The sequence below is a fragment of the Xenopus laevis genome, chromosome 6L (assembly GCF_017654675.1).
Source record: "Xenopus laevis strain J_2021 chromosome 6L, Xenopus_laevis_v10.1, whole genome shotgun sequence".
In the NCBI taxonomy this organism is placed as follows: Eukaryota; Metazoa; Chordata; class Amphibia; order Anura; family Pipidae; genus Xenopus; species Xenopus laevis.
In genome coordinates, this window is record NC_054381.1 from 138,499,722 (window position 1) to 138,517,756 (window position 18,035).

Sequence of the window (18,035 nt, forward strand, 5' to 3'; positions counted from 1 at the left end):
CTGGGGAACGTTCAAAAGAAATCACATCTTGTGGTTGAACACAACTTCATCAGCGGATGACAGAAAGACCTCACTTTAAATACGTTCTCTTCAAGCCCAGTGTTCAGTGGGCAAACGCAATCTAGTTTGTCGTCAAGTTGGGTCGACAAAGAGATGTCCAGGATTAGCTCTTGCTGAACTGCAAATCTCAGAAGTCCTGCATGGCCAATGACCTGTTGCTATGTAGAAATCAGGGCAGGCCTTTCTCTCAGCACACCTGTCAACATGTTGGAAATCAAAAGAGGGCCAATAAAATGTTTTTCTGACCACGCCCATTTTTGTGGCCACACTCTTTAATTACCATGTTCATTTTACAAAATTTGGCAGGTTATGAAAGTTTGAACATATTTCTGTGGTGTTTTTCAGTTATAATAGTTTTGCTAATGAAGGTGAATTGCCCTTTAAGCTGTGAATCTAACTTTTACCAAGGGACCTGTTATCTTATATTGTTACAATTGATTATTTGCTTATCTAGAAATTGTTACAAAAGTATCTTATCTGCTGCTGTGGATGTTCTGGGCTCTCTGCCAAAAGCCAATTAAGTTAAAAACTTTGGGGTTTTTTTTGGCTGTTCAGTGCAGAGAAAAACGGGGCTTTCCAGTACAAATGAGAGACTGCGGGTTGAGCTGTCAAAAGAGGGACTGTCCCTCTAAAAATGGGACAGTTGGGAGGTATGCTTTCAGGGTGGGAGGCACCCAAGCCTGCTCGCTTCGCTCTCTTGCACCTACCAACCCCTTCTGTCCTGCTTGCAAAACAACCACCAGTCCCAGGCCTTTGTGGCCTTCCCACAAATCCAGTCCTGACAAGAGTTCGAACCCTGGCAATGCAGGAAGATTGGCGGTTGCAGGGGGGAACATGACATAAATAAGGATGTCTAATACAGCCCTCCAGCTGTTTATTAAAGGGGTTGTTCACCTTTCAGTTAACTTTTAGTATAATGTAGAGAGTGATATTTTGAGGCAATTTGCAATTGGTTTTCATTTTTTATTATTTTTGTTTTTTGAGTTATTTAGCTTTTTATTCAGCGGCTCTCCACTTTGCAATTTCAGCCTTGTTGCTAGGGTCCAAATTACCCTAGCAACCATGCCTTCACGTGAATAAGAGACTGGAATATGAATAGGAGATGCCTGAATAGGAAGATAAATAATAAAAAAATAGTAATAACAATAGATGTGTAGCCTTACAGAGCATTTGTTTTTAGATGGGGTCAGAATGGTCTGAGAATATCACTTTCCACAATATACTAAAACGTCATTTAAAGGCAAACATAAGCGCTAACATAGCCCCAAGCTATACTGCTGCTGGAAGAACGATGGTTTTGTCAAGAAGTCTCATTCTTCATTGCCAAATTACTGCTCTATTTAATCTCCAGTTCAGTAAAACAGTAACAGCTTCCCTCCCAGGGCTGATTACTAGTTCCTGGTTAGTAGTGAGTAGAGGAGAATGGATGTTAAGATGTATATGAGTAACATAGTAAGTAAGGTTCAGGGGCGGAACTACGGGGGGAGCCAGGGCCCGCACCCCCTCAGGGCCCCCCCCCGGCAGTCCGCGCGTCGTGCATATCCCAGCCAGTTCCGGGTTTACGGAGGGGGGCGGGGGGCCCGGCCTGCGCGTCCTGCGCCAGGGCCCGCCCCCCTCTAGTTCCGTTTCTGGTAAGGTTGAAAAAAGACACATGTCCATCGAGTTCAACCTTTTTTTTCTTTTTATTAACTACCTATATTCCAGTTTATCCAGAGGAAGGCAAAAAACCCATCTGAAGCTAAAGACCAGACTCAGTGTCGGACTGGGACACCAGGGGCCCACCCAAAAACCTTAGACCAGGGGTCCACCAAAAAACTTCAAACTAGGGGTCCACTCTCAGTAGTATTTTCTTCCTCTCCTCACTCAACCTCTATTCTCCTAGTCTCTTTTCTTTACATACTATAATCTATTATTCCATCTATTAAGCCTTTTTTTCTCATAGAAATAAGGAATGACCACAAAATAGGCCAAATGTTTAGCAGCATAAGAGCCCACTGACACCTGGGCCCACCGGGAGTTTTCCTGGTATCCCTGTGGGCCAGTCCGACACTGACCAGACTAACCGGGTGAGGGTTGCGGGCCATGTGGGCATTTAACTTAATTGAAGGAATAAAATCTCAGAAGCATTCAGTGAGAAGATTTCCATCTCCACAGAAGGTTTGTCCATGCGTCGGCCAACGGTTACAGAGAGAGGAATGAATGTGCTACACGTGCGTTAGAATTCCATGTGAAATCAGCGCTTAGACAAGTCTGCTTCATTAGTGCACTGGCATGCACCCCCGTCTGCTTTGTCTCAGCTGCCGCAACATTTCTCCACCCCCCCAATGCTCAGGCTTTTCTATTGTGGTCTCTTGTTTTGAAGCTCCTTATGGAAGTCTCAGACGCAATGAGCTCAGCACCAGAACTATGTTAATGCGCCTCTGGTTTTATTTAAATCCCAAATTATTTATTTGTTAGAAATTGCTTCTTGTTCTTTCCTCTCCTTCCTTTCTACTCTGGCCCAACGCACACTTGTGAAACCTCATATATTTTACTGGCCGGGGGACCAACTTCCTGTCACAGATGTTCTAAAGGAAGATCAGAGGTCACAAGCTCAGGCTCAAACTCCAGGTCCATTGGTGAGGGCCCGGTTTCACATCATGGACCTCTGACAAACACACAGCTGCCTTCAACTATTTCCCTCATCTGAACAAAATAACAGAAGGTTCCTAGAAGGGAAAGGAAGTGGAATGTGCTACTAAGCAACTCAACACCCGGCCCCACTGAGGGCCAAGGAGAGAAAATGTTTATTTAATGTCCTTCTGGTCAGCGAGCAACATGTTTCTTGCAGGAAACTATATTTGTATATAGAGGAGAAACATTCAAACAGTCAACTTGGCTATGGTTCTCGCATTCAACACTTGTACTAAGTCTGCCAATGGGGCTGATATTTGTTTAAATTGAGAGAATTAAAATTGTTGGCCAAAATGACTTCAGAAAACAGAATGGTATGAGAGAGTAAGGTATTCGGGCACCTGATTGACTATAGATCTGTGACAATCACCTCCTTAGTTAATACACACAATATTGAGTTATTATTTCCAAAACAAGATCACTCTATTTATCAGTCTTACAGGGGGATCTAAACACAGAAAAGAATTTGATGTTAACTCACTTAGAGCGGTCCCCTGAGCACTTATATCATTTACATTAATTTTCTATTTTTAGCAGTTTCTGGGATATTAGCAGCTTTAGATCGTTTCAGAGGGCTAATACCAGCCTTTCAGCAGCTCTGAAGTCTGAGTGTCTGTGACCCAAATTGTCTGTGGTCTTACAGTGTGGATGCTGACTGTCAGAAAGAGCTGCTGAAAGCCTGGTATTTGTGGTCTAAAACTGCTAATATCTCAGAAACTACTGAAAGTAGAGCATTTATTCAAATTCCAAAAGTGCAATGAGTAAATTCATTACTCATCAATTCATTTTTTGGTTTAGATGTTTACATGACATTGACTAACATAACAAAAGCTGGTCAGACCAGCAGTATATTGTCCTATTTGCAACACAAACAGATGGAATTCTCAGTGGTAGCACTACCAGGGGCGCTGGGGGTGTGACAGCAAAATGTGCACCCAGACCTTTAGGGGGTTAGTTACATTACTGGGTATATCTGGGTTCCCACAACGCATTGTTCTCACCCACCCATAATGCACTGCCATATTAAAATGTAGTAATTAGAATAATAATAACTCATATACTGAGTTAATTTCTATCCATCTATCTCAGCATTATTAGATATCTCTACTGTACATACTTTTATTACAGATTTGCCCAAACCTCACTAGTAAGAAAATGCTCTATAAGGATTACAATTAATAACCTAAAGGTCAGACCTCCATCCCTGTCACTGGTAACCATATTACAAATAGTCCTTTTTTCTGAGCTGGAGGAGGCCTATTTGCAAGGAAGTCCTGCTTGGCAATCTCCATTTAAAGCAGTGATCCCCAACCAGTAGCTCGTGAGCAACATGTTGCTCTCCAACCCCTTGGATGTTGCTCTCAGTGGCCTCAAAGTAGGTGCTTATTTTTGAATTCCAGACTTGGAAGTGAGTTTTAATTGCATAAAAACAAGATGTACTGCCAGGTAGAGCCTCTTGTAGGTTGCCAGGCCACATAGGGGCTACCAATAGCCAATCACAGCCCTTATGTGGCACCCCAAGGGACTTTTTCATGCTTGCGTTGCTCCCCAACTCTTTTAACATTTGAATGTAGCTCACGGGTAAAAAAGGTTGGGGACCCCTGATTTAAAGCCTAGGAGTAGGGCGGCCAGTAAATCTGGTTCTGGACCAGTTTGTTGCGAATTACAAGTCCGATCTTATAACCCCACTTTGATCATTATTAGAAGCAGCTCTGTACATTGTTCTATTCTGCATATCTCTACAATGCTAACCAATTCTACAGGATTGTTTAGAACAATAAACATATATTTAGGGGGTTATTTATCAAGCTCCGTATACCCAAACCTCGAATAATTCGTAGTTTTCGGAGCAAAAAAAAACTCTATAAATTATTCGAGATTTATTAAAGTCCGATGGTCTAAAAACTCAATCTAAAACCCTGGCATCTAAAAGCTCTCAAGGTCCTGTATAAGTCAATGGGGAAGGTCCCAGTGTCTGCGCTGATGTCCATACTGATATCAAATGATTTCGGGGATTCAGAGCAAAAAACTCTGAAAACTCAGAAAAAAAACGAAGTTTTTGCGGAAAACTCTGAACAATTCGGAGTTTTCAGGGGAAAGCTCTGAAGTATTCTGAGTTTTGCTCGGCCCTACTGTATTTTTTCAGGCTTTTTTCTTCATGAATAAGGTCCATTCGGAAATTCGGAGTTGCTCAAAGTTATTATTAGAAATACTTAGATAAATTCGGATCTTGATAAATAACCCCCAGAGTGTCAGTGCCAACTCCATATCCCACACTCACCTGCTCGGAACAGGGCTCCCGCGGCATAATGCATAGCAAGGGCATGTACAAGCTGTCTGGCTGTGGTGAAGATAGGTCCACGTTCAAAGACTGAGAAAGACAATGGTGTGTGATCAGAGGCAATGTAGAGTTTGAGGGAGGCATGGATGCTGACCAGGAGGTTCACAGGTTGCACCGTTAGCTTCCGCAGCTTCACTGGATTAACCAGGGCTAAGGCATATAGCCTCACTTGTTCCGGTATGCTCTGGGTAACCTTTGGTCCTGAGAACTTTACTCCGCCATGCAGTATTTTACTGTCTGGGAGGTAGGTGTCAAAAAGCGTTTTAACATAGTAAACAAAAGTGTCTTCTAAGTAAAGTCGAGATGGTTTCATTTCAAAGCTAAGCTCATTCAGGTCGAACAGTTCATGTTCCACTGACAGAGTAACAAAGAATTTCATGAAAGAACTTTCCTTGAAGGCTTCTAATTCTTTGGTGGACATTTGGAAGCCATTTGACTTTGCCCATCTGCCACTATCACTTATCTCCTCTTGGCATACAAGAACTGGGAAATGGAAGTTGGATTTGTTGTACAACTGGTTGTCCACCTGTAGATCTCCACAGTACATCTCCAGGCTGTAGAATAAGGTGCTTCCACATGTTATATCCGCCTGAAGTTCCCGACATGGCTGCCTGAGATAGCTGCTAACTGGCGTCACGTTAAAGAAGACATTATCCAGAGTAAGACGCAGAAGCTCAGATGATGTTTTATCATTTGTGATGTCGTCAAATATTCCCAGGCTGAACTGAGTGATGAAGAATTTCACCATAACATTCTGACTCTGAGACCTGTGGATAATGAACACACAAAGAACATTTAGTTCCCACAATAAGTACAATGTATAGCACTGTTGCTCAAGTACTTGAGTAATACCTATTTTATACCAAATAATACTGTAACATTAATATTTTTATAGGATTTTATAATATTAGCATTTTTAATATATAACATTTCCCAGGATAAGCCTTTGCACCAGTCCATGGTTGCATATTGACACAGCACCTTCAAATTTCTTGTTAACATCTATTTTACAATCTTCTGTAGGATTTCATAGGTTGTAGTCAGCCCATGATTATGTGCCCCGAAGAGGCACGAAATGCGTAAGGCTTTTTGGCAGATAATAAATAATTTTAGCAGAGATACAGTTTTGTGCCAGCCCAATTCTGTCCAATGGCTGATCATGGAATTCTCCTCTAACTGAAGGTCTGGGGCATGAGCACCTGGACCCAACGCTTCTCAAATTATAAACACTTCCCCTTCCTTTCCCCCATAGGGAGCCACAGAGAGGAGACTATTTTTTTCTGAGCACTGGATGGCAGGTGGGCTCTAGTGATGTACTGCAGGGAACACTCCTCCTAGTGGTGCCTAGGAAATTTGTCTCGTTTGGCACCTTGAGGTGGGCAATATCGGGCTGATCCTAACGCATGGTAAAGGGGGGTCGGATCGCGGGACCGCATCAACAAACAGATGCGGCCACGATCCGACGGGATTTTTTGTCCCATCCGATCGAGATCTGGCCGACTTTCGGCCAGATCTTGATCGGGGAAGCCCGTCGGGGGGCCCCATACACGGGCCAATAAGCTGCCGACTTGGTCTGTCGGCAGCTTTTATCGGCCCGTGTATGGCCACCTTTAGTGAGGCACAGAGTTGGGTTCTGTATAAAGATTAGCAATAGTATGGCTAGTACTATGAGCAGCTTTAGCTAGACTGAGCACAGTTAGTGGGGCTGTTCTGAGTGTTTTTGTATCGCTAAACCACAAAATGTTAAGGATTATAGTAGACACTGCTAGGTCCTCATTGAAGCAGAAATGTACAAGGTGGGTTCTCTAGCCCATCCCCACTATCCACCCATACGCCTCCAAATTACCTCTTGATACTTAGGCTTCTAGTTTCTACTGTGGTGGGCCCTTGGGTCATTTTTGTCCTCTCGTTGAGTGATTGTTGTGACATTTCCCAATGACATTACATAGGTAAATGCTAATGACATAATCAGCCAGTCTGGTATTAATATCAGTCCCAATAAACCCAGTTTCATCTCTATAGAAGTTTGCTTAAAAAACCAAACCTCCAGGATCTTCAAAATTGATGTCAGAGCCCATACAATTCCCTATCTAATCTTTATTGGACAGCAACATTTACTGATCAAAAGGTAAATGTCATAATGTTGTTTGTTTGTGGAAATTGCTGGGAGTTTAGGAGCCTCGTTGCTGAAATATCATGCGAGTAGCAGAAAAGCTCTGTTTTCGCAAATGCACTCCAGTTGTTTTATGAGACTTTTCATACGGTCAGAGTTGGTCCTATAAAACTTCCATGAGTCACAGCTCACAATAAAAGGAGGACGCTGTTTCATTTGATACCCAAAGTATCTCTCTGGCTGCTTCCAGCCTAAAGTGATTCACTTTATGGAGCTCAAAGAGCTTGGCAGAGGGCGATGGTAATAACATTATTTATTTGATTTTTCAGGGTATTCCATACAAAAGAGACAGTTAAAAACACGGGCAGGAGTCGTTTAAGGATGCATGGAGTTAAAATGACAGGCTTTGGAAATGTGAAAGGTGGCAAAATGGGTCCGATGAAGTATCACAATAGCAAAAAATATGTTCTCAAACTTCACTCCTTAATCTGAATAATTTCAAAAGAAAACCCCCCACCATAATCATATTTTCATTTTCCACGGCCTGTTCTTGATCTAACCTGATAAAATCAGCAATTCCATCACAAATGATGATATAACTGGGAAAATGAAGCAACTATCTGTACATCTTCTGTTCACCAGCTGTTTAGAATGTCCCTCTGAGTACTGTAAGTTCTGCTAAGGAAAAGTGAATTCAAGCTCTTCCATCCTACTGTTCCCTTTTCATTTCTCATTGCAGAGCTTTTAAAGTACTGCCTTGCACTAAAGTGGTGTACCAAAGGCCTATCAGATATGGGGATAAGGCTGATGCCAGGGGAGCTGGCAAGGACCAAGCAAACCAGTACCACCAAATCTACCCCTGCATTAACTTATGGTGCAACCCTCAATACAATTAAGCCAGGAATGAAAGACCAAAAAGGCAAGAAAGAGCATTTAGAATCCTTTTAAATGCCCTCTCGGTAACTCTGTGCTACAGAAATATTGCATAAAGCTATTTGTCCTTTTCACCCAATGAAATGTTTCTGTAAGGCGACATTCTGTCCCATCTGAACACTGTGTTACTGCCAGGAACCCTGCACAACTGTAAGGTTGATAAGAACAGAAATCAGCCAACCAAACAAACAAAACAACATAACAAGTACAAGCTGGGGCCCATTCATAGATTTTGCATTTAGATTCTTTTTTTCTGTCTCAGTTTTCAATATGTCAGACAGCTTTCCCACAACTCTCATATTCTCCTGCATTAGGCGTATATTTAACATACTGCACAGTGTTATTAAACTCATATTAAAACCCACTGAATGGTTAATTAGCAATTAGTTAGATGCATACTGCATACAGATCTTTCACTCTAATCGGCTTGTCACCCAGATTTATACACTGGGCGGGGGGCAGATGTAGAGGTGGGGCAGATGTAGAGGTGGGGCAGACTGGGGCATAATAGGGCCTGGTAAAGGTGTTCCAGGGGTGTGGCCTGTTGAGGTGACAACTCTTCAGTAACTCTTCATTTGTTAAAGAACCCTGAAAGCTCCAGCCAGGGAATCCAATTTCCCAGCTGCCCCAAGTCATGTGACTTGTGCTCTGATAAACTTCAATCACTCTTTACTGCAGTACTGCAAGTTGGAGTGATATCACCCCCTCCCTTTCCCCCCCCCCAGCAGCCAAACAAAAGAACAATGGGAAGGTAACCAGATAGCAGCTCCCTAACACAAGATAACAGCTGCCTGGTAGATCTAAGAACAGCACTCAATAGTAAAAACCCATGTCCCACTAAGACACATTCAGTTACATTGAGAAGGAAAAACAGCAGCCTGCCAGAAAGCATTTCTCTCCTAAAGTGCAGGCACAAGTCACATGACCAGGGGCAGCTGGAAAATTGACAAAATGTCTAGCCCCATGTCAGATTTCAAAATTGAATATAAAAAAATCTGTTTGCTCTTTTGAGAAATGGATTTCAGTGCAGAATTCTGATGGAGCAGCACTATTAACTGATGTGTTTTGAAAAAATTTTTTTTTCCCATGACAGTATCCCTTTAAGGAAGATGGAAATTCTGCTGCTGGCAGGACTGAGAACAGTTGTTTGCAGGTTGTACATGGCTCTTGTAACTAGTAACAAATATCTAAAATCATGCAAATTAAAAAATATTTGTATTGAATCTTTTACCAATGATATTATCTGATCAAAGGTCCTGCTATGAGGCCGAGGGCTCTTGGAATACTGCCCATCTCTTAGCCCAAAAATCTTCCTCGAGCTATGAAGTGCTGCTTACCTGTTGAGGCTTGTAAGTACAGGTCCAGCCCTTCCTTCTGGCGCTAGGGTGATGATCACTGTCCCACAGTGCTGTACAATATCCACATAGACATAACCATACCCAGTCAAGAACACAACCTAAAAATATAATTGACACAATTTCCTTTACACATTTATAATAGCAGTAATGATTTAGCAGGTACATAAGTTTGACATGTATTAGGAAAACACACTCTCCCAAGAAGATAAAACTAATTAATCCCAGTGAAGTCCAGACGAGATCATTGCTTCTGAAATGTCAGAAACAATATCATTTTTTTCCCTACGCATTGGCCTTAAAAGAAGTAATATCCCCGGCAGCAAAAGTGAGGGAAATAAGTGGTTCTAATTCTGGAGAATGTATAGTTTTGACATGGCGGAGCTGATTTATGAGCAAATTCACAGTGCATAGTTTAAGAATGAGTATTGCGTTGAGATGAGTTGGTTGGAGATGAAGGCTATAGGAAATGTGCAGACATGACTTTCCAGATGCCCTTTGTTATTACTCATCTCAGAACAGCCAGAGAATGGATACCTTCTAATCGTTCATATTTAACTGCAATCAGCTACAAAAGAATGTTGGACATGAGTCCAGGTGTCTCCTCTTTAAAAGAACTATAACATAGGGAATACGTGCTAATTCCTCATTTATTGGCTTACTGTAAGTAAATCTCCAGCAAGGGATGGGACCAATGATATGGTATTACAAGTTTATACTTGCTGGTGAATTACCCATCCTTTTCTCCCCTTCCTAAACTGTTCTGCCACCCAACCCAGTCTTTTAAGACCATCCCCGGATCCATCCATTCTCCTGTGACATCACCCTGCACATAATTCCTGGCAGGCAAACAGGGCGTATTTAACCCCCCATCAGTTAGCAAAAATATATGAGAATGTGTCTGATCAATGTCCTAAATGCAGAGATGCTGTAGGCATGTATTCTGGTCTTGTCCAGCAATTCAAGATTTTGGAGGGAGATTCTTCAGTATATTAATGAGAAGCTTACCTTTCCAAATATTCGCTCCCCAGAACTCCGACTGCTGGGAATCACAGGGGCTCTACAAGTTCAGTCGTACTCAAGGCTGTGCTACTTGCAGTTGATATACTATGCTAATATGGTCATTCTAATGCACTGGAAATCTCTTGACCCACCTACCCTACGATTCTGGCAAAAACTAGTGAATGATTCCCTGCTGAGCCAGAAACTCATCTACCTAGCTAGGGACTGCCCAGAGGAATTCAACGATATACGGGTTACATGGTCTGATTTATAGAATAGCTAAGTGCGTTTAAGTCATATTCAAGGTCTGGTCTCAGTCCCTCACTGTATGTCTTTTTTTTCTCTTTCTATCCTTCCTTTCGTTTTCTTTCCTTCTTTTATCGTAAATGTATGTAATTCTTTCTTTAAAAGTTGAAAAATAAAATCTTTAAAAAAAATATATTAATCTAGCACCAGCATTTATGCAACAATAAAAATGCCATCATATTATATGTTATAGTACCTTTACAATTTGTTAAATTAGCTGCAATCCAAATAAACATGCATTGAAATTTAAGCGCAAGCGTTCCAGTCAATTATTAGAATGTAACCTTAAGACGCAAAGATCTGATCGTACGAATTGAGGATTTGTGCGATTTTCGGACCATGTGACAGAGTCCTGACATTTTTTTTCTGGCGGAGATCGGTCGTTTGGTCGATTGGACAGCTTAAAAGATTTCTGTCGGCTGCCGATAATATCTCTGCGTGTATTGCCGATCATACGATTTTCAGTGGGAGACTGTCACCAGCTTTGGTCGGACATAACTTTCGTACGATTGCTGTCAGGGGCAGAACATTGACTCATCTGTTCTTTTCTCATTTATTTGACCTGAATGGTTAGTGGCAGGTCGAGAGATGGAGAAGTCCGATCGTACAATGATTCCTACGATTGGATCTTTGCATCTATGGCCGGCTTTAGAGCAGAAGGCTGTCTGGGAGGTTGCTGGGGGCTGTAGATTTACAATATTTAGATAAGTGTGGTTGCATATGTTGGGTCTAGGGCCAAAAGTGTATTGCAATTAATAAAAGGATGAGTGACACTCATCTTTAGCAGAAACCGCAACGATTGGCCACCACTTTATTACAAGTAAAAGCATCTCAGTTCTTACCTGGGTCCCCTGATTATTGATGTCTATTAAATCGCTCCACTCTGTGGCAGTATCTTCATGGGACAGGACTTTCAGGTATATGCTAGGAAGCAAGTCTTTGGTCCTACATTCAGGAAAGCTGGAAACTTGATGGTAAAGTTCATGATGAAGCGAACACTCAGCAGGGATTTTTCGGCAATAAACCTCAAATTTTGGCATTTCTAAAATCACAAAATTATTAAGAGAACCTCAGTCAAGTTTTTGAATATATCATATGATCTATATTAATCAAGACTGCATTATTTGTGCCAGTTATCTGAGAAACATTTCATCCAAGAAATTGGATGTGGAATTCCAGTGGTTTGTATAGGATATGGCACATGGATCAATTTGAGTGGCACAAAAATCATTTAGCCACAGTGTCTGGATCTGCCCCCACTGACTTGCATGTGAATCATAATGACAAAATAAAACAATTTCCTTTGTACAGGTCCAATAGTGTCGTTTGTAGCTGTAATAAGAACCCATAAGGATACTGCCATGGATATGAATTGAACATGCACCATAATATAATGGAAGCCTAATCACAATCGATTTTTGATTTGAGCTATAAATGGGTATAATGAGTGTGTTTCCTCAACACAACATTGTATTCCCTCTGCAAACACTTTAACAATGATGCATGCCAGTAATGCATTACAAATTTCTGACTCATGCTGGAATCAGCCAATCAGAGCAGGAGAAATCTGTCAGTGACTCACAGCATGAGTGCGTTGGGCACAGCTGGAAAAAAAAGGTTAGGTTGAAGAATTCACAAGTCTTAAAATACAAAACAACAACAACAACAAGTATAAAGTGACTTGCCGTTTAAAGGCAAAATGTCTCTATTGTATAATGAATTACACCTCACAATTGAGATTAGGAAATTAAATTATAAACCTCACAACTGAGATTAGGAAATTAAATTATAAACACACACACATATATAGATATATTACTGGAGTAAGGGACATTCATCTCATCCCAATTCATGCTTTCAGGGATGAATACCAATCACTTGGTATAACACAAAAGGTTGCACGAGTACAGATCACTGTTAACTCAAAGGTGCCGGTAAATAAACAAACTCATTGCAAGGAGAGAAATAAACACGCAGTGATTGCTGAATAATATTGGCACTTGTATTTAGAGGACGTCTGGCAGATTTCTGACAAGGGAGCAGTTTGTTCTTGAAGACAAATACAGACAAGTTGGTCTGGGCAAGTCACTGATCTCCTCACCCAGACAAGAGGAAAATTGGAGGCGACTTGTCAAAATAAGCAACATAGCTGCAGAGGAACCTCTTGGGGACCACAGCTGCCAATCACATTTCCTCTTTTTGAAAACAAGGTGTGGAGCAGCAATGCAGCAAGCGAAGGCTTTGTGTCCCGTGTCGTTTATTATAATGTCACCAGCCTGGGTGGCATTTGCACTCTATGTATAAACAAGCCCACCCCTGCCCACAGTTCAATGGCAGAAATTCCAGCTACTGGAAAAAAGCTGCAGAAAAGCAGTTAGAAAACAGGAGCTGAGGGATCTATCAGTAGGAAATCAGTACAGTGAAATACAATCATTATTCTAATATTCATGTAGAAAAAAAGTCCTTGCCCCTGTGGAGTTTACAGTCTAATCTTTCTATTACAGTCACCCATACACAACTACACACACATTAGGGATGCACCAAAATGGTGGTGCACTTACTGAATTGTCCTGAAAAGATCTGTCCAAATAATTAAATCTGAACCCTCAAAATTGAGCAGTTTGTTTCCATCTTTCCAGTGCAAATTGAGTGAATATTACTTTGATTACTCAGAATCTGAAATTGAATCTTGGATTTGGTGCATGCTACAATTAACCTAAACATTTTTGAATTTGGTGGTGTGGTGGAGAACACAGAAAATAACCTACACAAACACAGGGAGAACTCTATGCCCTGCTCATAATGGTACCCAAAATCCCAGCCTCCACCGTTCTGCTCAGTATCTCCATAGACACGTTTTCTGACACCAGTTCAATTATAGGCTTGTCCAGCCCATGAATTGGTGGTTAAAACTAATTATAGGACAAACAATACAGCCCTGCAGCTAGTGGTATTGTACCTTTTATATTTTCTTTCAGAAGTAATGCAACTGTGCATCTGTTGCGAATAATAATTCTAGGACAAGGATCTTCTGTCAGGGTTAAAAATGTCACTCCAAGATGCTCCTGATAGGTCAGCACGATGGCCCTTGAAGGAGAAAATCATTATTACCAGCAGTGTAAAAGGTTACATGAACAAGAAGCAGCAGTCTGCATTTAATCTCATCAGTGGGTGTCAGTAAGAATAAGCACAGTAGTTGTAATAACACTACTAGCAGTTATACTGTTATCCCCAGTAACCGCAGGGACAGACAGAAAAACAGAATTGCTCCTTTTACTAAGGCAAATGTGGGTCTAATAGTTGCTATTTCAACATAATGAAACTGCAAGGGAGTGCTATAGGTAGAACATCAAGAATATTCTAAAAACATCGAAGAGGCCTTTCTCCTGGGCTGTTGGCATTAGTGTGGCTCCTAGGGTAATATATTTATATATCTCAGTACAAAAGGCACAATGATTGTCCAACACATGGTATATCTTTTCAGGATACAAGTCTGTGGCAATCCAGCTAGTTGCACTGCAACTAATAATAGCTGAAGTCTAGGGGATGGCGAGTTGGAGTTTAGATACAGCCGGGGGGAGACAGGTTTAACACCCTAATAAACCCCTTCTTAGATAGGGCTCTAGAAAATCCAGCAAAGTTGGGGTCCTCCACAAACAAGTAGAAGGGATTTTTCCAAGGGTCCTCTTTCTGTTTTGCTTTCATGCTTGACTTGTAGATAAAGGAAGGAGCTCTATAGTACTGTGGTCCTCTGAGTGGTCAGGTAGTGCACATACCAAGCTACAGAATGTATTCATTAAATTCTAAGTTAGCTGTGATACACGTAGAAGACATTAAGCTTATTTACTTTGTTTATCATTCTTTTCTTAAGAGTTAAAGGACAAGTAATAATATTGCCGTACTTGGTACACAGGCCACTTCCCCCACAATCTCCGACAGGCACAGCCACACTCTGCCTAGAGTACTCCTGGCGTATCACGGCCGGCAAGCTCCAGCACTGGGTATTACCCCCTCCCACACTGGGGCAAAGGCTCAGCAAAATGTACTTCTGAAGCGGTGAAGGTGAAGCTTCAGCTGTTGACTGGCTGACGTCCGATACAACATCCCAACAAGGAACGGTGTTGGGTTTCGCAATCTGATTTTCCCCAACAGGGTTGATGCTGAAAACAGCACTGTCTGGTACAGGCACATACTTTGGAAGAGAGAAAGGAAGAAAAGGACAAAAATGATAAGCTTGATTAAAAGAAACAGATGATTCAGTCCATCGAGCTTTGACTTATTATTATGAGCTGGACATATGAAGCCAAACACTGGATTGTTGAAGTACTGCCAGATTTCCAATACAGAACACAAAGATATCATTTTTCCTTAGGCTTTAAACATAGTTCACAGAAAGGTCTAGCTGTGCTGTGTTTGACTAGGGAACAGGTGAAACATAGTTACTTGTGTTTTATAAAGTGAGGTTACAACGTAAAGGACACTGATAACATTCTGGAAAACTGCAAGTTGGAAATGATATTGCTCAGAATCTACAGAGACCTCTGAATAATGGATGCAGATCCCCATGCTAACTAACTAAACATTCAACTTACAGTAAACTTAAATTATAAATGGATTTCTTATTAAGACCTTATTAAGACCAGTCACTGGTTTTTATGGGTTATTATATATATAGCTATATCTGATCTATAGCTTGGAGGCCATTCTGTTCAAGTATTGACTTACTTAGGGCTTACTCCATGGGGGCCTCTATATTCATGGGAAGCTTGGCAGCTACTATATCTGTATCTAGGCCCCTATTTCTTGGCATATACAACTTGGAACTACTAAAAGTTGCCATAAACAGGTCAGCTTACAACCTAAAATGAGTCCCAATGAGTCCCAGTATTGTCTGAATTAGTTTTGCATATTGCAGCAGCAGATTTTCATCTTGCACAGAACAACTTTAATCTGATTGCTAACTAGGGATGCATTCGAATCCATTATTTTAGGATTCAAACGAAATCCTTTGTGAAAGACTTGGCTGAATACTGAACCTAATCAAAACCCTAATTTGCATATCCTTGCTTGTGTGGCGAAAAGTCAGTTGATTTTTTGGATTCAGATTTGGCTCGGCCAGGCACTTGAATTCGGCCAAATATGAATCCTGCGGAAAGAGGTCAAATTTGGGTCTAATCCCTATCCACAGCCTGAATTCGGTGCATCCCTAGTTAAAATTGCTGATTTGTGGTGTTAAACAAGCCAAGACAATTGTGCCCGGAGGTCAAAATCATCCAGTCCATATTCAGCAATATGGGCACCTTTGTCTAGTGCAGGAGTGTAAGCATTTCTGGACCTTATAACGCTAACAGAGATATCCAGTGCATACGAGGAAAGTCATTAATTCTAGAAGAAATATTATTTTGATATTCCCATTCTCATATTAAGGAGATGTCACATCTTAATGTGGCCATAGACTAAAAGATCCGCTCGTTTGGCGACACCGCCAAACGAGCCGATCTTTCCCCGATATGCCACTAACGGGCATGGCAACATCGGGGGTAATCTGAAAGTTCGGCCCTATGGCCGAACAATAAGATTACGATGAGAGCGCAAAGGGCTCCAACGGGATCGGTCGGGACAAAATCAAACCTGTCCGATCAACCAAACGATCGATCTCGGCCGGACAAAAAATGTCGGGACTCCTCGATTCGTACGATAGTATATTTGTGTCTATGGCCAGCTTTACAGCCATACTAAACTAACAATGGAATTGCCTCACCTCTTCTTCTGAGCTTTGCTGAGTGCCAGATATCTGTGGGCTGTAAAAGACCTTCAGTGAGGTGTTGTTGATGATCGTTGTCTTGTCCTCGATCTGCAGTATCTGGATTCCATTTTGCACCATAGATGAAATACAAAACTGACACAGCTGCAAAAAGACACCATTATCAGCAAACAGTGCTTCACAACTTTTATGCTTTGTGGGAAGTTTCTGGGACCCTTAGACCACATTATATAATATATATTTAGAGAAAAAAAAGATGGAGGGAGGTGCACGATTATGTTATCTGAAAAGAAGCAACAAGACAGAACAAACATTGGAAAATTATAGTTAGCACCCCACCACCCAGTAGCTTCAAAATGGTTCCAAAAACCAAGAGAAGACATCTGTTGATGGGGAGGGAATACTGGATATTTGCTAATATATGGTATGCTTAAATTATTTTGCATTTTAGGCACAAAAGTCTGATACAAAGCCCAGGAGTTAACTTAATAGGTCATCAGCTTGTCCAATAAGAATTTTTTGTAGAGGTCAAATAATGGGCTGTTCTCCTAAGGAGATTTTAATCGCATACGAATATATTTAGGAGTTGGTGTTATTTCAGGTAGACTGTAATATTCCTGCTTATAATATGGTAAAGGCAGAAAACTGAGATGATGAATTAAAATCATTTATGACAATAAGATGGTTGCATTAGAACAGAACTAAGAACAGTAGACTAGGCTAAATGTTCTGTTCTATTGCTTAAATGAAAATGTTTCAGAATTATTGAGTTTGGCCCCACCCACTTGGTGGTCCAACATTTGATCTGGTCACCTCTTAATCTCTACAACAGTGATCCCCAACCAGTAGCTCGTGAGCAACATGTTGATCTCCAACCCCTTGGATGTTGCTCCCAGTGGCCTCAAAGCAGGAGCTTATTTTTAAATACCAGGCTTAGAGGCAAGTTTTGGTTGTATAAAAAACAGGTGCACTGCCAAACAGAGCCTGAATGTAGGTTGACAATCCACATAGGGGCTACCAAGTGGCCAAACACATCACTTATTTGGCACCCCAAGAACATTTTTTATGCTAGTGTTGCTCTCCAACTCTTATTACTTCTGAATGTTGCTCATGGGTTCAAAAGGTTGGGGATCCCTGCTCTACAAAGATGATAGTTGGGGAGTCTATTTAGGGCTATAACAGTCCAAAAATATTTCTTAGTCAAAGCTCTTAGTACCCAAAAAAGAGTTTGTGAATGTGTATCCCTTCCTTACACGTAGTATGTTTGTCAGTGGAACTAGAACATAAAACATGAGAGCACAGGTTTATGTTTCATTGTGTGTGAGAAACTTGCACTGTTTCCTTAGCTTTAATATATATTATTTTTATACTAACTATAATTATATTTAATTGAGTCTATAAAATCCAGGTCTCTTACAGTCCAAGCCCACAAGAGTGGTCTCTGGTGACTTCATTAAGATGTTATGCCTTGCCAGTGAGAAGAACTAG

General features: G+C 41.2%; 1 protein-coding gene across 2 annotated transcripts in view; it reads right to left on the reverse strand.

Annotated features, from left to right (window-relative positions):
• vps13b.L (vacuolar protein sorting 13 homolog B L homeolog) overlaps positions 1–18,035 on the reverse strand; it is a 591,067-nt gene that overhangs the window by 20,918 nt on the left and 552,114 nt on the right. For both annotated transcript variants that reach the window (XM_018268144.1, XM_018268145.1), the window contains exons 51-56: positions 16,545–16,691; positions 14,686–14,975; positions 13,743–13,870; positions 11,626–11,825; positions 9,458–9,576; positions 5,015–5,841 (exon numbers count right to left, since the gene is read on the reverse strand). In XM_018268144.1, the coding sequence (XP_018123633.1) occupies positions 5,015–5,841; positions 9,458–9,576; positions 11,626–11,825; positions 13,743–13,870; positions 14,686–14,975; positions 16,545–16,691 (1,711 nt within the window). The remainder of the gene's footprint in view (positions 1–5,014; positions 5,842–9,457; positions 9,577–11,625; positions 11,826–13,742; positions 13,871–14,685; positions 14,976–16,544; positions 16,692–18,035) is intronic.